General features: G+C 33.5%; 2 protein-coding genes across 2 annotated transcripts; one reads left to right on the forward strand and one right to left on the reverse strand.

Annotated features, from left to right (window-relative positions):
• Positions 1-11312: 11312 nt before the first annotated feature.
• LOC126602986 (uncharacterized) lies at positions 11313-16902 on the reverse strand. The gene is made up of 3 exons (XM_050269772.1): positions 16807-16902; positions 11681-13261; positions 11313-11366 (listed from the first exon to the last, which is right to left on the reverse strand). Exons 1-3 carry the CDS (start codon positions 16900-16902, stop codon positions 11313-11315), a joined length of 1731 nt encoding a protein of 576 aa, XP_050125729.1.
• A 2610-nt stretch (positions 16903-19512) lies between these two features.
• On the forward strand, positions 19513-23422 carry LOC126601692 (flavonol synthase/flavanone 3-hydroxylase-like). Its single transcript, XM_050268433.1, has 3 exons — positions 19513-20089; positions 22021-22348; positions 23051-23422. The coding sequence occupies exons 1-3, from the start codon at positions 19626-19628 to the stop codon at positions 23261-23263; spliced, it is 1005 nt and encodes a 334-aa protein (XP_050124390.1). The 5' UTR covers positions 19513-19625; the 3' UTR covers positions 23264-23422.
• Positions 23423-26375: the final 2953 nt, after the last annotated feature.

The raw sequence follows: 26375 nt of genomic DNA on the forward strand, positions 1-26375 counted from the left end.
TCTTTATTTACTCTTATGCTATTACAACAGGGTTCACAATTATTTTGACATTTCTGTCTAGGAAAACATTATTTTAATTATGCTATTAAACTTATGCTAATTTACAGCCAGCTCTTCATGCTTCCATCATGTTGTCGATGTTATGCAGCTTTTCTTTTGTCAAATTATTCCAGTATTGTTCATCGCCTTCTACTAGCTCTGCATCTCTTTCTCTATCTTCTTTCACCTTGTAGTACATTTATGCTGTTTCTTCTTTAAAATTTTGAGGCTTTCAATAATGCTGATGAATGATCCTTGTCTTGCTGTAAATATACATCTCTTCTTCCTCTGCTACTAATATCATATCATACCTAAAATTTTCAAACTCATCTAAGGCAAACATTTGGATCCCTCTAAATTTTAAAATATCTTTGTATGAATGAGTCCACCTATGTGAGGATATAGGAGATAGTATAAATAACTCTTTATTAATCATAGCTATATGCCTAGCTTTTTCCTTATGCATATGTACATACCAATCTGGAAGACTACTAATAAAGCTTATGCAAATTTCTTTCGACCTTTCCAGATAATCTTCTGCTACTTTTATAAGTTTTTCAGGAAATGATTCTAGATGGGAAATACGGTTAATGAATATTTTATCAAGATAACCAAACTCTAATAGTAAGGCAGGGGTAACTTCTACCACATTATGTTTTTTCTGATGCTCATAACTAAAATGCCATCGTCTAAAATCTCTCATGTTAATCATGGCTACAACTATGCTAATCTCTGATTTACAAATACAATTCTTTGTACTATTACAAATACATGGAGGATACATCTTTGTAATAATATACATCCCTAGTTTTGGATCAAAGATGGACTGATACAAGGCGCATTGTAATTGTAATTATAACTCTTTCATAGACTGTGGTACTCTACTCAGGATCTCATTTTGCATATCTGTTGGCATTATTCTTAGTTTTGCTTTTGAAATTTCTTCTAATAAAATATCATCTAATATTAAGTCTAAAAATATATTCCTAAGAAAACTTTTATATTATTCTTTTTTGTTTTTGTCACTCAGATTCTGATGCTGCTCATTATTTTGATGCTGTTCCATTTCAATGTCTTCTTCTAAGAGCTCAATCTTAATCTCTTTTATGGGCTCATTAGCCTCTTGTTTTATGGGTTCAATAACCTCTTTTCCTTTATTCTTATGATGATCAATTTCTAAACCTATTTTCAATTCTCTTTTTAGGATGTCACTTGCCTTTTACTGCATTCTAAGAGCTTGGAGTTCTTGGTTCATTTTGGTAAACTTACTGAGTAAAGACTTGTGTTCTCTAGAGATGACTTGAAGGTTGTGCTCAAGAGAATGAATATGATGCTGGCTTTGATGGAAATTAAAATTAAAACTATCAAACTTTTGTTCCAAAGCTCTAATTAATTTTTCATGACCTAACCTCATGCTTGGTTGCTTGATTTGGATATTCCAAAAATTATCTAAGAGAACATGTTGCCTATCAGAAAGTCCTGGTGCTCTTGACCTATATCTCAGTGTTGGATTTCTGATTCCTTCAACAATATTGACATTAAAGTTGAAAGTAGGTACTAGTGGTGAAGCTGGTCTGCTTATGCTATTTTGAAATCCACTGAATGGTGAAGGTTGATGGTGCATCATTATGCTATTGAAAGAAGCTCTTCTGCCTTGCGACCTTGTGCTATTTTGCTGATGATGGTCCACAATATTCCATGCCTGTTCAACAAATTAATCTTGATAAGATATCGGCTAATGTATTGTCATTACCTTTTATATGTTCAAAAATTGGTTTAAAACCATTTCGTGTAATTGAATCAACAAAATTAACCCATCTTCGGGCTGCCTGTTTATTAGCATGTATCTTATTATAATGAGAAATTATGTTTTGACAATCAGTTCTAATTATAAATACTTCATTATGTAAAAATAAAGAAAATACTTCAAGTGAATTAATTATCCCTAAAATTTCTAAATCTGTTGATGGTAATCTTGACTGTACATCACTAAATTTTCCTGATGAATACCTACAAACTTGTTCTTCAGACTTTGGCTACTCTTTATGCTTTTTTTTGTATAGTATACATGCCCATCCTAATCATGAAGCATCTGTTTCAACTATCTTGTAACTATCATCTAATGGTAATGTTAATGGCTTAAGTTTAGTAATTTCTTCTTTTATATTTTGAACTAATTTAATATCTTCACTATTAAAATATTTTTGTCATGTTTTGCTAGTTTTACTATGTAATACTGCTATTTTTCTTCCTAAATCAGGAATAAAATTTCTTGCATAATTTAACAATCCTAAAAATGCTTGAAACTGTTTCTTATCTTTTAATTTGTCTGGAAATTCTAACATTTTTTTAGCTATATGATCTTGTAATTGTATTGTACCTAACTTGATATACATTCCTAAAAATTCTATATCTTGCTTTTCTAATGCTATTTTATTTTTGCTAATCACAATTCCATTATTGATAAATTTTTGTAATACTATCTGTAAATGCTTCCTATGTTCATTTTTAATTTTACTATGTACTAAAATATCGTCTACATAAACACTACAAAAATTATCATATTTTTTGAAAATTTGATCCATCTTTCTTTGAAAGATTGAAGGAGCATTTTTAAGTCCAAATGGCATAACAAGCCACTCAAAATGTCCTTCTGGACAAGTAAAAGTTGTCAATTCGATTGATTCTTCTGCTAATCTTATTTGCCAAAAACCTGATTTACAATCAAATTTACTAAAATATTTACTCTCTTGAATTTTATTTATAAACTCATCCTTATTTGGTAACTTATAACTATCTTCATATATATTATCATTTAATCTCTTGTAATTATAAACTATTCTAGCCTTACCTCTTTTTAGTTATGAATGTTTTCTTACAATAAATGCTGCTGATCGATGTCTAGACTTTGAGGGTCTAATTACTTTTAAATTTAACAACTTTTTTATTTGTTGCTCAAACTATTGTTTATCTATTAAGTTACAAGGCAAATCAGCTGTCTTAATGGTTAAATCTGGGTTAATTATATCTAATTTTGCTAGTATTTTATTTTTACTCCAATGTAACTGTGGGTCTTCTCCTATAATTCTAGTTTGTTCTGCTAATTGTAATAATTCTTCTAAACTCCTTGGTTTACGTAACTATCATATATCTATATTGTTTCCTTCTTATAAAATCTGGTATTTATGTTCAAATATGTCTTCATCAAACTATTCTACGTTATTATGCTCATCATTTTCTTTTGAGTTTTCTAAATGATAACTATCTTGGCCACTAGGCTCTTCTATACTTATGCTTTTGTATGCTTCTACAATATTACTTTGGTCAGTTATTGTAATGCCTCTTTTGCAAAATGTTATGTTAGGGTTCATAAATAAAAAACTTTTGTAAACTTTTCAAAAAAGTTTAAACCTAAAATAAATGGATATGATCATACTGGTGAAACAAATGTTAATGGTAAATTAAATTGTTGTTTTTCTACTTTAATAAACTCATTATTTATATAATGTGTTAAGTAAACTGGTCTCTCATCAAATTGTGTTATTCTCACTAGTTTTGCTAATTTTTTTCTATATTTTTCTGGTACTAACTCTTCTCTTATGACACTTTTTGTACTTCTTGTATCTATCATAGCTATGGTTTGTATCTTATGTTCCTTTGCTAATTCTATTTCACAATTTATGGTAATTAAAGAACTATTTTTTAGTTTTTCTATACTATGAACAATATTTCCTAATATTTCTGTATCTTGTGATTCTGTTAATTTTGCTAAATTAACTTCTAATAACCTATTACTATAACACTTTTCACATAATATTAAATATGTATTATAGTATTTATTTGCAACTAATTTACTACACTTATGACATTTTTCTGGCCATCCTAAATTAATGTATTTATATTCTTCTTCATGTTGTTCTTCCATGAATGCACACATATACTCTTCTAGATCACTATTTGTGCTATTTGAATCTTCAGAGTCTGAATCTATCATGTTAATACTCTCTATACTATAAATACTCTCATTATCACTTAAATCATCTAAACTGTATATTGACTGAATATCCTCATCTTCTTTTAACTTAAACAACTCCATCAAATGTACTTTTTCTTTCGATTGTTTACCTAATTTTGGACATTTAGGTCTAATATGTCCAACTTCTCCACATGAATAACATTTACAACTACTCTTATCTTTTGATGCTTTATATTTTCTAATCCAAAGTCTGCCATTTCTTTTTCTAAATTATTTTGGAATATATTTTCTTTTCCTATATGTTCTTGAAGGTCTTATACTGAAATTCTTATGCTGTTTATAGGGTTTATATGACTTATATTTCTTTTTGCATATTTTTTTATGCTTATTTTTCTTATGGCAACCATACTGTTGTGGTAAATCTATATTTTTACAACTCATGTAAAATTGTTTCCTAATTTGTCTCTTAGCTTTTATTTGACTACACTCTTGTCTAAGTATATCATATACATGTTGAATTCTAGGTCTTATAGCAATATCATTCTTCTTTGAATGCTTTTACCATTCATTCCAAATCTTTTCACCTATTGGTCCTTTTATTTTTGTCATATAAGTATCTAATAAATTAATATCACTTAATTCTACATGTTCTTCCTAAATATTTAAAGAAATATGTGGTATACTCAACTATATACTGTAAATCACAAATTTGTAATTGTTCTAAATTTTTAATTGCTCTTATTTGTTATTGTTCACTTCTGCTATCTAACCTATTATGATCTAAAAACTCTTGTTTAATCAAAGTAACAAAACCATCAATATTAAAATATGTTTTAGTTGCCTGATACTTTTCTGAATTTTGGACTTTCTATGACTGGAAATAATAGAAAACTAAACCATCCAAAGTATGTTCAAAGTAATCTAACATATTTTGTGAATTACTAAAATCTAACATTAATGCTGCATGTACGCATCCTTTTTCCCATCTCTCAATCGTTATTTCCAAATCTTGTGGATCTATATTATCTAAATTTAATATATTAATAGCTATATTAATTTGTTCTAACCCTCTCAAATATGGAATCCTATTTTTTCTAGGTTTTATCATACTTGCATCTATATAATCTATTTTTGCTTTTTCATTATATTGTTCATTTGTTGGTCTCAAAAATTGTTGATCAGTTCTACTTGCATGTCCTGGATTTTCTACTCCTAATGTACTACTTTCTTTTGTTGGATTACATTCTGCTTTCAATTCTAATAAATTATTATATTCTTTTGATCTTAAAATATATTCTACTCTTATTTCTAAGATTAATTTTTTCATCTCTTCGTCTGAAATTCTATGTAGTCCTAAATCATATGTCTTATATTTTTCCAAATATTGTTCTTCATCTAAATGATCAATATCTTCTATAAGTTTATCTAGAATATGATCAAAATTTTGCTCAACTAAATTAATATCTAAATGATCAAAAGCCATATGTATACCCTCATTTTCGATCTAACTCTCATCCTCTTATATTTTTTCTAATTGCTTATAATTACTAAACCTAATTGTTGCTTGACCTGTACTAGTTTCATATATTTGTACTTTATCTTGTTGTCTATTTGTTGTTACTTGTAAATTAGGTAATGTCCACTGAGTTCCTTCTAAAAAGCTATTATCTACGGGGTTTGCTTCTATCATATTTACATGTTTACTACCAAATGTTTGAACTAAAATTTGAAACTTTAAATTAAACTTATGATTATATCTATCAGACACTTTACCTATATACATTAAGCTAATACACAAATTTTTATACTCTCCTTTCATATTATATTTTTTTGTTCTTATGCTCACTTTAATATATTTACTAAATTCATTAATCATAATAACATAATTTGGAATACAACCTATGACTGCTAAGTTTGAACTTAAGTCTACTTCAGTTGTTGCTATTGCTGCTTATTGGTGATTTTCCCATCTATCATCATATATGTATACTAATGCTTTTGTGCCTACTTGTGCTCTGGTTAATCTTGCTATTCTAATTAATATTGTTCTTATATGAATCTGACTAAAATGTGATTTTCTCAAATGAGTAATTGCTTCTTTACTAATTAAATTAAGTGTGACTTCTTTATCAATACAACTAACTTCATGTTGACTGATACTACTTACAATTCTACTTTTATTTTCAAAGAAACCTAATTGATACAAATTATATTTATTTTTCTGTGTTATCTCAAAACCTCTTCTAATAAATTATTGTGCTTCTTCTTTATTAGGATAAATATCTTCAGCTCTAACTACTTCTTTTCCTTTTTTTCCTAAAGAGTTCCATTTTCTATTATCAAAAGGATTTAGCTTAGGTCTTCTATTATTATTTGCACTCAAAGTTAAATTTTCTAATTTATCTAGCAAAGATGGTGGAAGTGATGAAGGTGCGTTATGTAAAACTTGATTTATTTCTATTATTTGTTCTTCAACTTGATCTAATTTTTTAGCCAAACTTAAAAACTAATTGAATAATCAAATTATTTTGCCTAATGGGAATATTACTACTAGATACCTGTGTTGAAAAATCTGTTAAACCTACTAGTTCTTTATCTAACTTACTAATTTCTTTCAAATCTTGGATATATTTCTGCTAGTTCTAGAATCTGTCATTAAACTAATAATTTATCTACTTTATTATGCAACTTATCTACTTATTCATTTAACTCTTTTTGTACTAATTGAATTTTTTGAACTTCTAATTTTAGTTGCTCAACTATTTCTAATGATCTAAGTTCTACTTGCTTTGGCTTACTATCTATGAGATCAACAAGCTCTTTTATCTCTCTTTTGCTAGAAAACCTTTGAATATTTTTATTATTATCTTCTAACTGAGATGTAATATAATTTAAATTTTGTCTAATTATTTTTATGAAATTTTTCTGAAAATGCTCTAACAACTGGTTTAACAAATAATTATACTTATTATTTTCTAATTTTATATTTTCTGCTTGACTAATAATAAGATCTACAATACTATTGGCTTGTAGATTTTCTTCACCATACAAAATATGATTATGCTTTCTTGATGGAAAATAACAAACTAAACTATTTTGGTCTAAAGTTTTTTTTTTTTTTTTGAGGTCACTAATTTCTAAATTAAGATAATCTATTATAAAATACAGTCCACCTTTCTCTAGAGTTACGGCTAACTAGTTTCTTAGAAACTCTCTTTCTTCTCTCAAGGTCCCTAAAACTTGATATGTTGCTCCTTTTGCTTTTAAAACTTTATGTTGCACTTCTGTGTTATTATAACTACGAATAAATGAAGGATGTTCAAGATAACCAAGATAAAATTTTTGCTTCTTCAAAGTACTGATAATTCTTTTGAATATATATGCTAATCTTCTCTTTATGCTATTTATAGTTGGATGTCTGGGATAATAAATACCTGGTAATTGTGGTTGACAGGGTCTATAAGGACAATAATATCTATTATTCATACAAAATAAACAAGTGTGATATCAGTTGTATCAATGACTTCCATCCTCAAGGTACTTTACTATTATAATTATACTATTAAAATGCTAAACTTGGCTTTAATACCAAATTCGCAACGTAGGCTCGGTTAAATAGTTGGATGGCTATTATAATAACTAGACATAAAACCTTGCACATGGAACTCGACATATTTCAGCATGACGGCCACTCACAGTACAAGTATAAAGCCTTAACGGCTGAACTCAGAGGTACGAAGAACTCAGAGGTACCCTGGTTGATGTCCAGTTATTTGTATGACAAACATTCAACTATAACAGAGTGCTAAAGTATGATCGTCAGTTTAGTAGGTTAATAATATAACTACAATATTGTTTCCTTGTTTTGGACTAGAAGTCTAATTAAACAAGCACACTAAAGAAAGAAAAAAAAGCTTACTTAAGACTTGGAGATTGCTTGATTATGTACACTTGAACTTTTATTGATATATGGAATGTTTACAAAGATAGTTGTTTACAAGAAAATGTTTACTATGAAGTGTTTATAAGGATGCTATGAAGACTACGAATGCTTGAGAGTATGAAGATGGTGTGAGTATGAGAGTAGGGTGTTCAGGTGTTGAGTGGTTGAGATCGTTGTGGTCTGTATGGGAGGAAAAACTCCCTTATATACAAATCCTAAAATAGAATAATGTTCCAATATTTACAACTTTTTGGATAGTGACAACACACTGTTTTTGAAAGCTGTTTGTCATGTCACGTGAATTTATGTTGTCTTGGTTGCTGCAATGTTTGCCACATTTTCTTTTGCATGTAAATCCATGTTGTCTTGGTTGTTGCAATGTTTGCCACATTTTCTTTTGCATGTGAATTTGCTGCATGATTTGTCTCTTAGTGCACAATTTTTTGCATGTGATATCCTTGAAATGCTTTCTCCTTTAAAATGCTCTTTCCCTTGTCTTCTTTTACATGCCCATTTTGGGTATTATTGAAATGTTTTGTCCTTATGGTTAAAATGAAAGGGTTTTTTTTTTTGGGGGGGGGGGGGGGGGGAGGGGGTTTGGTTAGTTTTCCATGAAATCAATGGACACCAATGAGAACGGTGTGGTCTAGCCTGTTTTCTAGTAGTGCAGTTTCAATTTCAATAAAGTATCATTTTCAAATGGAAGTTGGTGTTTATGATTTTATCCCATAACATACCGGAACAATTTAATTATCATTTCACATTTTCTCATCGCCTTGTCAAGTCGACTTTATGTAGTGGTGACTCACTTGTTTGGTTTGAGGAAACCCAATGTTATTAGAGAGGTATTACCTGTTGTGCGGAAGCGTCAAATATGAAACCAATAAGCAACAACGGTAAAATATGATAAGACAAATAATCCAAATGACACAAGGATTTATACTGGTTCGGCGTAAGCCTACGTCCAGTTCCGAGACGGCGAGGAAATTCCACTAATATCAAAATGGAGATTACAAATAGAGTTTTAACTCTCAAAACCAATATCCCACATACACCCAATAGCTCTCACTCTCACAAAGAAACAAATGGAGAAGAAGAAACACATATCAAAATCATTCTCTCCCAAAAGCTACACAACATGTAGCAGCAACATCTTTGATTGAGTGATTTCTAACAAAATGGGATTATTACAAATGGTGGGAAGGAGCATCTCATATTCAAATGGGAGAGCCGAATGCTCTCCCTGGTTTCTCTCATCTGCCGCTCCCCCTCTTCACCAAAGGCATAACCAAAAACATATAATAAACAAAAGGAACAAAACCATAATTGCCACATATTCTTTGCCTTTGTAAAAGCCACAAATCAGGGGCTAGACATCATAATGATGTCCCCCTTTTCCTTATTCTATTTTATTAGCCGAAATGTATTTTGGCTTGTTGTCCACTTGGTCACAAATCCAACATTACCAAGATACGTACCTAGTTGATTTCATTCAATAATAATATCAATTCCATTTTTGAAACCGTTGGTAAACGTGACCTAGTTGCACGTCCAAGTAGAATATTTTGCTTTTTTAAAAAGAAATAGATAACCATAATTTGACAAAAACGATATATAGCACGTATAATACATGCATGAAAAAAATTATTACTAGCTAATTTAACAAAAGACATAAATCGCTTTAGATTAATGCTAGCAACATTGTATTAAATTTTTTAACCTTCTTAATTAAGTAGCCATTTCAGCTTTTAAAACAATAATACGTAAGTACTAACTGATAACGTTGAGACATAATTAACTAAGAAGCCATATCAGTTTTTAAACGTGTATTAAGAAATCGTTAAACATTTTTCAATCTCTTTAATTTGATTTCGGTGCATATCCTGGTCCCTCTGTCAATTACATCAATTCGTGCGTGATTCATTCAAGGAAAAACTTGTGAATAGCCAGCAAAAGGCTTCTCAACATTGATACTTAAATCTCGTGTCTTTCACCAGTCCTCTTTTGGAAAAGGTACTAATTGCTACCATTCTATCTTCTATTTATTGATTTTAGTTTTGTTTTCTAAAGAAAAATGTAAACCATCTTATCTTTTCAAGCAATACATCCAATATTTTTGTTCGATTCAAGTTTAGCAACTGTGGATTTATTTTTCTATTTTGATTAGGGATGGTTCGGTATGGGATACCGAACCAAAAATGACATATCAAATCCCGAACTGAAAATTTTCGGACGAAAATCTCATGACTGATCTCAAACCAAAATTTCAGGATTCCCCAATTTTTTTCCATATTTCATAATTTCCCGAAACCAAACCTGCATCAGAATACAAATCATCTAAATTGAAATTGAAATCATCTGAACCTGCATTAAAAATCCAAATTGAAATCAAAGACATAGTCATAGTGAATCAGTGAAGATTTATGGTAGAGAAAGTGAGTAGGGATGTGTCGACTCGGTTTTGGATTCAGTGGAAGGAAGGGTGGTTTCGCTTTTGGAGTGAGTAGGGGTGGTTTTTGGGTTGTAGAGGGAGAGAAAGAGAATACGAGAGAGATGAGATAGAAAATATAGTAATGCTTTTCATACCATGTTTTTGTACTATATTTTCATACCACCTTAGGTCGTTTGATGTGGACAACCACATCATTTGAATTAATCATATTTTTAAATTTAGTTCATTATTTCATAAACTAATAATTAAGAAAAATTAGTTAATTAAATGATGATTGTGGTATACAAGGAGTCTTTCTCCTTCCTTTCATTGGGTTATGCAAAATTTTCAAATGATGTGGTTGTCCACATCATATGCCACCTAAGGTGATATAGAAATGTGATATAAAATAAGGAAAACTAATGAAAATGACTTCAAAACTTTGAATCTTAACAAAAAATCAGGTAATAAGTTTATTTAATGGTTAGGACGAAGCCCAACATCAAACCAGCACAATAAGATTAGCCTAAGGAATGAGTTTCTAGTTTTACCCCTAACAGCAAATCCTTTCCCGTTTGTTCCTCTTTCCGTTTCTTAGTCTTTCCACGTAATTCCTATTTCTCGATCTCCCGTCTCAATCTCTCTGCCTAATCTTGATCTCTCCTTTGCACATAAACAATTCCTCCACTTTTGTAATCGGATTGATCTCTCTACCTCTCTCTTGATCTCTCCACATCTTTGTTTTCATTTTCCATTCCATTCAAATCCACCATTTTTTCGAATCACCATATTAGGAGCCTTTGAGGATGAAGGAAGAGAGAAAAAATCAAGCGAGAGAGACGGAGATAGCCGGAAGGGAAGAGACCAACGAGTTCTACCTGAGGTACTATGTCAGCCACAAGGGCAAGTTCGGCCACGAGTTCCTAGAATTTGAGTTTCGACCCGACGGCGTAGATCCGATACGCCAACAATTCCAACTACAAGAATGACACCATCATTCGCAAGGAGGTCTACAATATGGAAGCAAACTTGGTTGATCTTGAAGTTAAAGATGAGCCCAGTTATCAAGAGGGGAAACACATCTTTTGATTGTTATAAAATAAAAATATGAAATTGTAAAGAGGCTGCCAATAACTTATTTTATGGCATCTAAAAGAGGTAAGTTCACTTGGACTTTCTGGAAAGTATCCAAGATTTCCTTATCAGTTTGCTCTTTCTTAGACTTCATAAACCTACGAGGAAAAGGAACAGGGACACATGAGTTAAATGAATTTTGAACTTCTTTACTTACCTTATCAAAATCTTTTTTGTTCAATTCTGTATCTTTAGGAGACTTTTCAGTTTCTGTTGAAGCCTCATCTTGCTCAAGATTCTTGGTTTGTAGCTCCCCTTGTTCAATTGTGTCTTTTCTAGTCCTCTTTTGCATCCTCGACTGCTTAAAAACTTCTTTTCCACTCCTTAAAGTCACAACATTCATCTGCTCCGCATTTGGATTCATCACGGTTTGGCTAGGCAACCTTCCTGGTTGGTGTTGTTGCCCCATCAAACTTGCTAACTGACTCATTTGGCGCTCAAGGTTTTCAATTGCTTTGTCTATTTTCTGTTGATGAGATTGAGTAGAGTTAGCTAGAGAAGCAATTAAATCCTCAAGAGACTTACTTAGAGCTTGTTGTTGTTGAGACTGAAATGGTGCTTGCGGTCTTGCTTGAAAGAAGCCAAGTGGACGGTTATAGTTGTTGGGAACAGATTGTTGTCCATTGTCTTGATTGTTCCACTTTAAGTGTGGATGATCACGCCATCCTGCGTTATAGTTGTTGGAATATGGATCATACTTTTGCCTTTGTTGCCCTTGAAATCCTCCTAACGCATTAGCTTGCTTAAGACCACCTTGATCTATCAACGAAGGGCACATGTCCGTGGCATGTCCCATCATTGAACATACACCGCACACCTGTTTTGGAGCCACCATAACATGTTGCACAAGATTAGTCAAGTTAGCTAATTGTAATTCAATACTAGAGTTAGCACTTACCTCGTTAACTTTCTTAAGAGGTAGCTCATCTCTCCCTCCAAATTGTCGTGTGTTGCCAGCAATGTTCTTTAGCAATGCCTTAGCATTAGTTGGTGTCTTGTCCATGAATGCTCCTCCACTTGCTGCATCAAGCATTACACGATCAGTACCACACAATCCTTTATAAAAATATTGTATTAAAAGATGCTCTGAAATTTGATGATTAGAACAAGATGCAGCCAAATGTGTGAATCGCTCATAGTAATCTCCAAAGGGTTCTCCATGTTGTTGTCGGATTGCACATATGTCCTTCCTTATGCTTGCAGCTTTTATGGCCAGAAAATATTGCTCCAAAAATGCTTGCTTCACCTGGTTCCATGTGTTCATTGATCCCGGAGGTAAATTGTAAAGCCACTCCTTTGCCTTGACTTCTAATGTAAATGGGAATGCCCTCAACTTGACTTGTTCCTCATCCACATTTGCTGGTCTTATTCCCGAGCATACCACGTGAAACTCCATGAGATGCTTGTTGGCATCCTCTGTTGAGAAGCCATGGAACTTAGGCAAGTAGTGAATCATGTCGGACTTTAGCTCAAATCCTCCGTCTGCATTTGGATAGGTGATGCACAATGGTTGTTGATCCGTATTCGGCGTTGCCAACTCCCTCAAAGTACGGTTATTAGCCATGCCTTCTTGTGGTTCTTCCTCCTCTTCAGAACTCAAATGTAGTGGAGAAGATGGTGGTAAGGACACCGATGCACGCTTCGGCTTGATTTTTCTCTGAAGCTTTCGAAGTGTTCGTTCAAGCTCAGGATCGTACGAAGCTAAATCAATGCTCTTGGACCTTCGAGTATGTATATACTACGAAAAGTACCTGAAATAAAAACAAAAACAAAAACACTAATGAGACAAGAAAAGAAAACAACAGAAAAATAAGTAATTAGAAATAACAATCCCCGGCGACACGGCGCCAAAAATTTGATAGGATTAAAAGCACACCACAAAGTAGCACACAAATGTCCTATTGATTTTCCTTATTAACACTAAGATTTGTCAATTGTAGCATATGAAAATAAGGGTCTTTCCCGCAGAAGATTGTTTTATCTAACTACCTAAAATGTCACAAAAACTGGGTTGCTGTCCCTACTGACCAGCTACCGAAAAATAATTATTAGACCGACTTATACTTATCTAAAGTCTACTAAATTTTATATGCAGATACTAGACACACAAAGCTACACTCACACAAATTTTTGGGATTTTTGGAGTTGCTTTTCTATTTAAATTAAATCGAACAAAAACAGGATATAAACAAATTTTAAGTAGTTCACAAATTAAGAAAAACGAGTTAGGGGTATTGCTATCCACCACCAAATAATCATGCAAACATATTATGTTTCATTCAAATTTCTTTTATTTCCGGATGAAGATGCTCAAGTTGGCTCAATGTTAGAACTCAACCTATTACTCTTTCTTACGTAGTATGTTAAGAGAATGACGTTTTCAACTTAACTTAGTCCATAGCATGCAATCTAGAATGGCGTGTTCATAGATTTAACAAGTAGAAATCATTAAGAACGAAAAGAGTTTGAGTATCACAAGGCATCGTAAGTACTGGCGTTGTCTTACTTATCCTAGAAATTGGTTCACATGTTAATCACAATTAACAAGTACTACTTTAGAACATATGTAGGTCCTCATTCGACAAGGGTAGGCACACACATATTCATAGCATTAGAATCCTAGATATGCTTACTACGTATGCATCCATAGAAAACAAATAAAGAATTCATCAATGAGACAAGTAGTGAACCAAGTTTCATCCATTCATAAAAGTAATTCAACGAAATGTCATAACAAAATTGCAATCATATTCGGGGCTTCAAAACAGCCCCTAACTTCTAAAAAATTAGTTACACATAGTTCTCAAAATAAACCAAAAGAAAGACATGAGTTTGAGAAGATAAAACCGAGAGAAGAGAATGCCAAGATTTTCTCCTTCCTTTCCTTCCTTTCTCAACCAGCAGCCTTGCCTTTTTTCCTTCCTTTCCTCCCTTTTTTTTAATTTTTTTTTCCTCTAAAGAACTCTCTTTTGATGCTGCAACCTGCAACCTTTATGCCCATGCTTGCTGCCCCATTTCTGCTCCATAACTCACCCCACTAACAGTCATTTAGTGATGACAATAAGTGAGAGGAAATGGTAAAACAATTGTAACTTTTTGGGCAACCTTTATGCCAATTACTTCCACTTAATCCTCATCTTTAATTCCATTTTATCTGATATTTGAAGAGGTGTCAGCTGACTTGTTCTTGGCTGCATCAGTTTTGGCTGCTAGTTTTATTGGATTTATTGCCTTCAATGCAGTTACAAACTGCTCAGCGTCTTGGAAGCCTTTCAGTGTTAAAACGGCCATAACTTCTTCTAGAAAAACGATATTAACAATCCGCGAAATGCTCCAGAAAATAGACATCCGTAGCTTTCCAAGCATATAAGGCTCATTCTCTAATTCATTCTGAGCTGTTCGCAACTTGCTTCCAAAGTCAGCTGACCTGTACAGGCAGTTTTGACGAATTTGTTACTTAAAATCTCACTTGTGCTATTTTTCTTTTATTTGCTTGACAAATCCTACAAAACACAAAAACAAAGTAAATAGTTCAAAAATATAAGGAACTAACTAAGAAAAGACAAATGAATTTAATGTAGAATATATATAAATATGAGCTTATCAGTTTCCATCCTGCTTTAGAATTTTGCGTCATGCTTGGGTCCATATGTGGAGCCATAGTACAATCCACAGAGTTAATTAGTCTTAAAGAAAGATTATGTGTATCTAATGAAGTGACAAGAGTCATTGGATTAGGATAGAAACGAATGGGCAATTTGGTGGGTAAAGTGGCAGCAAGTGATCTGACCGATGTGGTGTCCCATTAAAAACCACCATAATTAAATAGCCATCTTTATTTTTAGCAATCCCACTTCTCGACTTAAATATGGTTCCTTTCTTTTTGATATATTTTTTTTCACCACTTATAAGTAACGGTGATACTTATTATTCTATTTATTATTGTTAAATAAGTTTAAATTTCGAAATCTGTGTATTGGATTGATATTTATCTTAAAATTTTAATTTATCCAATAGTAATAAGTACGGTAGTGAGCGCTATCACTACTTGAAGATGGTAAGGAAAAATACACACTCTCTCTCTCTCTCTCTCTCTCTCTCTCTCTCTCTCTCTCTCTTTGTAATCCACTCAAAAGAGATTTTAAGCACAATTAGGGCAAACTCTATAGGCAGTGGTGAAGCCAAGAATTGATAGGGGGAGGGGTGAAGTTAAAAGATTGTAAGGTTAAAAAAAATAGCAACAACCAAATCCTTTTATATAGTAATGTCTTCCATAATTTATCAATATAAACAAATTACAATTGTTGTCGACGATATTTCATATCATGAAAACGTGGCATAATAGGCTCATTATCAATAAAAGCAAATACATCACTCTCAATGTAAACAAGTATGCTATCACTCAACTATTGATCTTCCATTTTGTTACGCAATGGTGTTTTCACAATCTTCATAGCAGAAAAGCCCTCTCCACCAAAGCAGTTGTAATCAGTAATACCAAAGCCAATGTAAGAAGCTTATACACTAACATATAGCTTGCACATCTCCCGGTCTTCACCAACTCCTTTGCAAGATTACCAATTCCTCTCAATGATGAAAACTCACTATGCATCTTCATATCGTGAATATAATTATCAAGTTGAATTGGAAGATTTATGAGGTCCATACGATCAAAATCTTGAGAATAAAGTTGGGCTAGACGAACAATTTTTGCTTTGTCAAAAGATGCAAAATTATTCACCAGAATCAAACATGTCATACAAAGAAACAACTCGGTGTTTACCTCATTGAAGCGATCATATAATTCCTTTAATTGTGTATCAAGGACTTAAAAATAGAGGTCCACACGATAGTAATAGAAGTTTGTGAGTCTTGGAGTTTTATGCCTTGATTTTCCAGGTACGAAATGCAAATCCTCCATGTTAGGAACGACAATATCATGCTCTTTACAAAACTTTTGTACATCATCAAGCAAGTTTCCAAAATCATCATCTCTTAAGGTTGAAATTTCAATTCCAATTAAAAAAGATCTCTTCTGTTGTTGCTGGTACTTTTGGGGGGCAACTTTGCTGTGCTCTTTGGCAGAAAGATTGAAAAAACAAAAGGGGGAGGGACACGGCAACATTAAGAGTTTGAGAGGGATTGAGAGTGAAAGATGGACACGCAATGCCATTTCAAGTATTTTTTAATTTTTTTTATCAGGACCAAAACGACGTCGTTTTGGCCTGAATGTTTTAAAAAAGAAAAGAAAATGCAGTATGCTACGTGCAGAGAACACCGGACCGCAGGGGGAGCTGAACCAATGAGTTTTCCGACAAAGGGTGGGGCTGACCCATAGCTCCAGTCCTGTTTTTCGATGAGGGGAGTGGCGGCCGCCATTCCTCACCCTCACGTGGCTTCGCCACTGTCTATAGGGTCATAATCATGTAGCTCTAGCTAATGTAGTGATAATTACATGATCTAAACATTTGTGCCATCAGTATCATAAATGATATGCAAATAATGCTAGACACCCTTGAAAAGCAAGGTATATAGATTTTTTTGGCGTTTGAAAGAAGTTTAACTGTTTGCAAAATAGGACGTAGAAGATGGAAGTTATGGTTTAGTGCCGGTTTTACATTAATGGGGGTTGGTAAGAGAGTGTTGGCACAATTGTAAATATTCTAAGGTTTGTAACGGCGTGGGTTAGTTTCCATGAGGGGGTAATTATGGAAAGTCATATTTTCAGCTGTTGGGCTTTCTATGTCAGCCCGTGCATAATTTGCAATCTTTGTTTTTATATAATAATTTAGGATGGTCTTTGGTTAAATAAAAATTAGCTCAAGTCTTTTTTATTAAAGTTTTCAAAATAAGTGAGAGATAAAGGATTGGCTGGTTTATTTTATGGGTTGGAGAGAGAGAGAGAGAGAGAGAGAGAGAGAGAGAGATGACTGATGAAAATAAGAGAGTGACAAAGTTGAGAAAGAGAGAGATGACTGATGAGACCGAACATAAGAGTGACTAAGTTCTTTCTTTATAAAATAAGCACCCGTGACCCATCAATCCCATGTAATACAACTTTTGTCAGCGTCACACCATAATTTAGTTATTTTAATAATATAATAATAGGCATTACACATTCCAACACACACCGACACACACGCACATATATATATATATATATATATATATATATATATATATATAGGATCTTGATCCTCTCCTGAGCCCAAGGAGAGGATTCTCCTGAGCTTAAGAAGAGGATTCTCCTAAGCAAGTAGTATGGACCGTTGAATTTTTATTCAACGGTTACAAACAGAATTTCTTTTAAAGTTATATTAATTATAGGTAGCAGTTGAATTGTCCACATTGCTTGATCAGAAGGATTATCTCCTTGGGCTCAGGAGAGGATCCAAATCTATATGAAAATCCAACGGCCCACACTAGCGAATTATTTCAAAGTGTGAGACTGAATCCCATACCAAATAATTTGGGATCCGTTTGGTTTGAGTACCAAAATTTTTGGAATTTTTTATTCGATTTCGGTATAATTTCGATACAGTTTGGGATTTTCGGTATTTTTTTCTAACCCTAATTTTAATGCATGGTTTTGACATGCCTTAGATTATTAACAATATATATAATTTGGCAGAGCTTTAAAGGCTTTCGTTCTAGTTGTCATAGATCAAAGTTTGTACGCCGGTTGAGTTGTGACCAGAGCTAGCTTCAAGATCAACCCCAGGTCCCCAACCCTGGCTAGTGATTGCTTTTCCATTCCTACGTTTTTATAATCCGCCTACTTATTTCCCAATAGAGATAAAACCATTGTTGCCCATGAAAACTGGGGACATTTTTTTCTTTTGTCAGAATATCAAGCTTACTTCCCTCATCGTCATCCAAATAGAGGGAAATATTATCACTGAAAAAATAATAATTCTGTTCTAAAATCATTTAATTGTTCTTTTATTATTATCAACAACATGTTCGCTTATTTTATTTTTATTATAATTAGATTTCTTAGTGGTGTCATATTTTGTGAATAATAAAATTTAGAACAAACGACATTAAATTATCTCTCAAATAAAGTTATATGGGAAATACCTTCATAGAAAAACCCTATATATGTCTGACTTATCATGCTTGAATTTGTTGAAAATTTGAAAGTAAGATTTCGTTACTATTGTTTTAGATCATTAACGAGATTTGGAAATGAATTTTTGGGTTGTTAGTCGTGTGATGGATTAGGTTTTTGTTGTTATAAGTATGAAGTTTTGGCCGCTATTGTTAAACTCAACTTTGAACTTAAATTGGCTCTATAAGTTCACCCCAAATTTTTGGTTCTAAAATGTTGAGAGTATTAATCTTACATTAGAAAAAGAAGGGTTTTTTTGTAGAGGTTTATAAGTAGTTAGACTACTCTCCATATTGTCAATTGGTTTTATAGTGGAATCTTAACTTTTTTCATGGTATCAAAGCAGTTTGTCCCGTGTTTGATGCTCAAAGGCCACACGTGCTCCATGTCATCCAATTTGTGTTGTCAACGTACTATGCTTGAAAATTTGTCATAGTGAGGGGGCTTGTTTGGTATTATTCTCACATTGGAAAAAGAAGGAACTGGGCATGGGCTTGTAATTGGATTACTCCTTATATAATCAATTGGTTTTATGGCAGTGCCTACATCCATAGCCATTGAAAGTTAACAGAAAAAAAAAAAAAAAAACATCCAGGGTAGTTTCGAGTTTATGGTTATATTAGGAATGTTCGTTAAGCTAGATTTCATTTTCTTTCCTTTTAAGAGAGTTATATTAGGAGAGAGAGGGGCTATAAAAATAGCTTTGTTTTTATTTTTTGTTTTGAACGTGCGAAAGGGGGTAGTTAAACTATCTAATTAAGCTGGTGAAAAGCAATGAGCCACGTCCACCCCCCTCCCACATTTTCAGTCATGCATTACCACCTTTCTGAAATTCTGTTTGGAAGGTTTGTTGCCACACAAATATAAATACGTGCTTCATGGCAAGCTTATGACTTTGTGACCCGAGTAAACACCGCAAAAAAACCCTGACAGCATCTTTCAAATTCGTTTATCTCAGACAATCCATCGAAATATCCAGAAGACATACGAAATGCATGCGCATGAGAGAGTGCAAGACATTGCTTCAATATCCAAGGACGAAATCCCGGCGGAGTTCATTAGGTCAAAGAATGAGCAACCAGGAATCACAACCGTACATGGGACAACCCTGGAGTGCCCTACCATTGATTTTAGCATCCAGGACGATGAAAAGATCCTCAACCAAATTGTCGAGGCGAGCCGTGACTGGGGCATGTACCAGATTGTGAACCATGACATTCCCAATGAGGCCATAAAAAAGTTGCAAGAGGTGGGGAGGATATTTTTTGAGCTTCCACAAGAGGAAAAGGAGGTTTACGCTAAACCTCCAGATTCCAAGTCTGTGGAAGGGTACGGAACACGGCTTCAGAAGGAACTGGAAGGCAAGAAAGGGTGGGTGGACCATTTATTTCATAGGGTTTGGCCTCCTGCTGCCATTAACTACCAGTTCTGGCCTAAAAATCCTCCTTCTTACAGGTTAGTCGACTCACTTTATATTGAGCAGTAATATGGCATGCTAGGTTTTGTCAAACCTCTCCTAGCTCTAAGCTGGTGTGTTCGCTTGAATATGGTCACGAGTAGGATGAAATTACCTATAGTCTCTCTGGGCCCAGAAATGGTGGAAAACCGTAACTTTCCACTAGTTGTCCTCATTTTTATATATAAAAAAAAGAGTAAGTACAAAGAAAGAAAAATAAAGTGACATGCTATACGTTTTTTTTTTTTTATCTCTTTCAAAAGGGGACTAGTTGGTGAATTGGTCACGACAGTCCATCCTTATTGCGTTGGGAAGACTTACTGAGATGTTTCAGCCTTCCCGTGACCATCATCGTGTGAGCTATACAGTTTTCATTAACACAATGATCTATTTACACCACAATATTATGATTACAATCTACATTCTCTACTGTGTAATATGTAGAATAATACAACATAATACTTAATTTGCGTAAGAAATTACATTTTAAGATTTAGAGATACATATACAGATCACATTTGTAAATCACGTAATTGATTGGCTTAGGAAAAAGAAAATTCTCACATCATGTGGACCAAAAAAATTAAAAAATAAAAACCTCCCCCCACCCACATAACTGCCATTAAAATATGTGTGGGCAGCCAGTCTCATTAGTTAACGTTTAGCCCATAAATTTAAGCATTATAGCACCATAACTTGGATGGACAAAATTTACAAAAAGTGATTTTGGTAACACCGGTAAATGTGATACAGAAGATAAAAATAATTTTTTTTGTTACACGATAGAATTTTATTAAATTAGATATTTGATTAGCCATCGATTGAGTTTGAACCCACACCATTATGTAAGGACTCAATACTTTTCCACTACTATGGTAAAGATCACTTGCCAGAAGATAAAAGTATTAAGTTGAATATAATTCGAATACAGATCCATAAATTTGATACAGAACATAAAAATATTAAATTGAATATAAGTTTGAATATAGATCCAATACACTAGAAATGAATTTAAAATAGGGATTTTTGAACTTTAGTCCTTGAAGAAGATTAAAATTTAATAAAATTCTAGTGTTAAATTAAATATTGATTTTATTCCTTTAATGTGTATATAATTCAAATTGAATATTTATAGATATCTTATTTAATGTCTCCACATTAAATTTTAAATTTATTATTATATATATTTTAATTCATTAATTTTGTTTAACTACCTCTAGTTAGTGTACCAAAATGTTCGTATCATAATATATTTTCTTGAACTAGTGTACCGAAATGTCAGTACCTAAATATTTTGTAATTAATTAGTGGCACATAAGAAAATATGCAAAAACATAAGTGTACTAAAAAATCCGTACGTAAACATATTATACTAAACTAGTGTACCAAAATGTCCGTACATAAATATATTATACTAAACTAGAGTACCAAAATGTCCGTACCTAAACATGTTATGCTAAACTAGTGTACTTAAATGTTCGTACCTAAATATATTGTAATGAATTAGTGGCACATAAGAAAATATGCAAAAACGTAAGTGTACCAAAAAGTCTCTACCAAAATATTTCCTTATATAAGATACTTACCATAAACTGGTGATGGAAAATGTCAACAAATAAAAACTAATAAATTTGAATTTCAAGTATTAAAATTTGCAAAATTTTCATAAAATTTAATTCATGGACACCATAAAATTGTATATATAAAAAGGAGACATTAAATGTGTATCTTGGCATTAAAAGAGTCTTGGGACTAAAATTCATTTTTAATATTCTATAAGACATTTTTCTAAATCCCTCATTTTAGTGTAGATAATATCGTTTGTTCAAAATAAAAAATAATTTTTTTTGTATATATAAGAATATAGTTTTACAAAAGAGCACTAATGTGAATTAGAAATGGTTGTTCAAATTAATGTTGATGGGTGCAGGGAGGCCAGTGAGGAGTATGTGAATCATCTCCACAAGGTGGTGGACAAGTTGTTCAAGATGCTATCTTTAGGGTTGGGGATTGAAGGACACGAGTTAAAGAAGGCTGCTGGTGGGGATGACTTGGTTTACCTTCTAAAAATAAATTATTACCCCCCATGTCCCCGCCCTGACCTTGCTCTTGGGGTTGTGGCTCATACTGACATGTCAGCACTCACCATTCTTGTTCCCAACGATGTTCAAGGCCTCCAAGCATGCAGGGATGACCATTGGTACGATGTTAAGTACATCCCTAATGCCCTTGTCATCCACATTGGTGATCAAATGGAGGTATACATTTCTCTAGCTCATCTCTCTCTATTAAAAATTTATTTAAGAAATTTCATCTCGCTCAAGAGTGTTAGGTGTTATGTTTCCGAACATTCTATGTGTATAATCAATCCTGTAAAAGAAGCTGCATACTTTGCAACCCATTTACTTATACATGCACATTATTTGTTAATCCTTCTTGTCATGCATCGACATTCGTTAATCATACTTCTAAGCAATTTCATATTTATTGAAGAGTCTTACTTGTTATGTTGCCAAACATTCAATGTCTACAATAACTAATCCTATAAAAGATGATGCATACTTTTAAGCAACCCATCTGCTTATAACATGCAATGTATTCAGTATAAGCTACTTTTTGAGCTACCCATGCACCATTTAGTTTTTAGAAAAAGCAGACTTTAGTCTCCTTAGGGATTTCAGGATAAAATAAAAAAAAATCAATAAATAAGTAAAACTTTCACCAAAGCATTTAGGAAATTTTCTTAAAATACATACCACGTATAAAAGAGAGTACTCGCCAGAAATTTGTATTATTGTCATCATCTTTTAAATTAGATGTTAAATTCTATATTGAACCCTAATGCTAGATTAGATTTTGGTTGCACGCAAGTGCATGTACATTATTTAAAAAGGGTATGTAGATAGCATCATCCTCTTTTGTTAATGAAACTTATAAAATGATAAACAATTTGATGGTAGATAATGAGCAATGGAAGGTACAAAAGTGTGCTGCATAGAACGACGGTGAATAAAGAGAAAGCAAGACTCTCGTGGCCAGTTTTCATGGAGCCTCCACAGGAGCACGTAGTAGGGCCTCTCTCACAGCTTGTGAACGACGAGAATCCACCTAAGTACAAGTCCAAGAAGTTTGGCGAGTATTGTTACTGCAAGCTCAACAAGATTCCACAGTAAATTTTAAGGGCAACTCTCTCTGACTATGAGAGTGCAACAAACTTTACATGCACTTCTAGTTATCATTTTAATTTGCGTACAAGGATGTTAGTATAGTTAACTCTTGTTAACCGTACGTCAAAGTTGAAATAATATTTTTTGGATAATTATCAACAATAATTGTCAACAATCAATGACAATTTATATATGCTAATAAATAATAAATGCGAATAGATAACTTAACAGAATATGAACTCAACGAATTAATATTTAAACAGACAAAATTGAAAATCGAGGCTTGCATACCACAATTTCCTTGAAACAAAAATTTCGCCCGACGGCAATTGCGGCAACAATATGGAGGGAAATCTTGCGTTGGCTGTAGTTTGACAAACGAAGTACTTTTAAGTCAACGAAAGGTCGGTGAGGGTGACGTTGCCATGTGCACAGTGCGGAAGCAATAAGGATAAGAAATATACGAATAAATAAAAACCGAAAGCTACTAAAGTGCACTAATAAGCAGAAAGTGCTAGGAGTGAGATATAAGAGTAAATACTCCTAATCAGAGCATAGAAAGTCTAGGTGTAGTCTAGTTGGACAAGTACAAGTTATACAGTACCAGAATATATCCTGTGAATATTTTATTCTGTAAGAACCGCCGAGATCCTCAATGCCACCAACAGCAAGTTTACCTAAAACCTGGAGGGGTGCAAAACAGAGAACGTGAGTGGGCAAAAACAAAGGTTTTGAGAACACATTTAACTTTCAAAATGCTCTAACCTCTCGCCATAAAACATGTATACTTTTTCCTAGAAATAGAATATAAACATATACATATATCTATATATATATATATATATATATATCAATTCAAATCATGCTACACATATTCATAATTATAAGTATGCCATGCCAAGATATAAACATGATAAATAACTCAGGTGAAAATAAATTCATGGAAAATAACACATTAGCCGGAACCTCTGCAGAGGTTTGTACGGTTGAATTCATAGCTCATTAGTCAATCTAGCCGGAGTCACTGCAAATGACCTATACGACACTACATTACACACGAGTCGGAACCACTGTAATGGTCTGTACGACAGGACTAGGTGTAATATAGTTATGCTTAGTGCTACTCTCTCATGATAGCTATGTGATAAATCGCTAGTCACCTTCAAGTCGGAACCACCTATAATGGTTTGTACGACAAGACTGTGCACCTAAATTGGATCCAATGTGAGCATAGGGTGCGGGATGTGACATTATATATAGGCTTGTGCCATATCTCTGGCTAATCACTAACATCGAGGTATAGGTTTATGAGCTCTATGCTTCTCAATTAATCACAACCGTTATTCACATTCACAATTCATAAACTCACCTGGGCTGACCTGAGGATCCACATCACCACAATTATATATTATGCATCATATACTAATTCATATACTGAACATAAATTTATATGCATGGCATTTCAAGGCATACTTTCATTTAAACGCATTTTCTGGGAAAAATATCAAGTATATAAGTATATACTGAAAACCAAAAGCCCACTCACTGGTGTATTGAAAGGTCGTAGCCCTCGAGTCGCCCTTGACTGCGCTCGTCCTTGGGATAAGTCTCCCCTATATGCGAAACAACTATAAAAACGTTAATTTAAAGCACATAACCAATACTAGCTAATAACTTCTCATACATTGCTCAAATGAGGTATATAAATATACCATCGAGACCTACACAACTCCACGAACATCCCCATGTTTTTAAAATAATTTTTGGAGCCCTCACGTGCCGTCACGTGCCGGCAAGGGCACAGCCCTACGCGCGGCCAAGCACAGGAACCCTAACGGAATCCATTAACCCCGTTATGAATATTCCGTTAAATAGTAATGGAAACCATTAAACAGTAATGGAAACCGTTAAACTAACCAACGTTGTTAGGAATATTCCGTCAAAGTTGACTGAATATTCCGTCATCCCCTACCTTCGAACTCCGGCGACCGTCGTCGTCGCCGGAAAACTGGAAATTTGAAAAACCTTGATATCTCAGTCAATTTTCAACCAAATTCCATGAAACTTGAACCAAATTGAAGCTTAGGACGAATAGAACATAATCTTACCAATTCCAAGCTCTAAAAATCACGGGATCTCGCCGGAGAAAGCACGATAATTCCGGCCAAACTTCAAATGCATATATCTCGATTTCCCGACTTCTAAATCATGCCATTAAAAACTCCTAAAAACCTCACAATAATTAGTGCATGAACAATACCTAAATCGGAGTTCGTGAGAAACTAGGGTTTTCGAAGGTTTCAAGTTCTAAAAATAATACGAATGGACTCAAGAGCTTGTAGGGAACAAGAACATTACCTTTTTAATGTCGATCCATGCATGAAAGCTTGAGTTCGAAGTTCGTTCGTACGGTTTGTACGGAAAATAGAAGAAGTCCGAGAGGGAGGAGAGAGAGAGCACGGGAGTGATGGAGAGAGAGTGTGTGTGTGTGTGTGTGTCCACGCGGGTCACCCACCAAAACCAACAAAACTAAGTCCTTTTTAGTTCCCTTAGTTCTAAACTTACGAAAATAATGGATGGATCCAAAACCTAAGTACACAATACATAACACACTATAACATCCAAGGTATTTTAGTAACTTCCACATTCGCAACCAATAATATTCCAAAATTCCGGGACGGGCTGTGACATCGGTGGTTGTATAAAACATAATATTTAATTTCAAAAAATTATTTCGTGTTTGCACGACGCACAAATTTGTTGTGCAATAGCGTTTGCATGACGAAAAAAAGATATTCATCGCGCAAAGTTAGTAAGAAAATTGTGGGTAATTTTTTTTTGGCACGAAAAGATTGTGCGACGAAGTTTTTCCCAAGGAAACTGTGCGCGACACAGGCTACGTTGTGCAAAGGCCAAGCTGATGTTTGTGTGACAAAGGCTGCATCGTGCAATGCCTCTAATCTTTCTATAAATATGCGCTTCTGCTATCCTTATTTTTCCCAATTCATTTCGGAAACGCAAAGAAGCCAGAACTCTTTTCACTGAATTATTATTTCAATTTTTGTTTGTTTTTTCGTACGCGATGGCAGACTTTGTTGGTCATTCTTCTACTAAGAGT

The sequence above is a fragment of the Malus sylvestris genome, chromosome 15, assembly GCF_916048215.2.
Source record: "Malus sylvestris chromosome 15, drMalSylv7.2, whole genome shotgun sequence".
NCBI classification, from domain to species: Eukaryota; Viridiplantae; Streptophyta; class Magnoliopsida; order Rosales; family Rosaceae; genus Malus; species Malus sylvestris.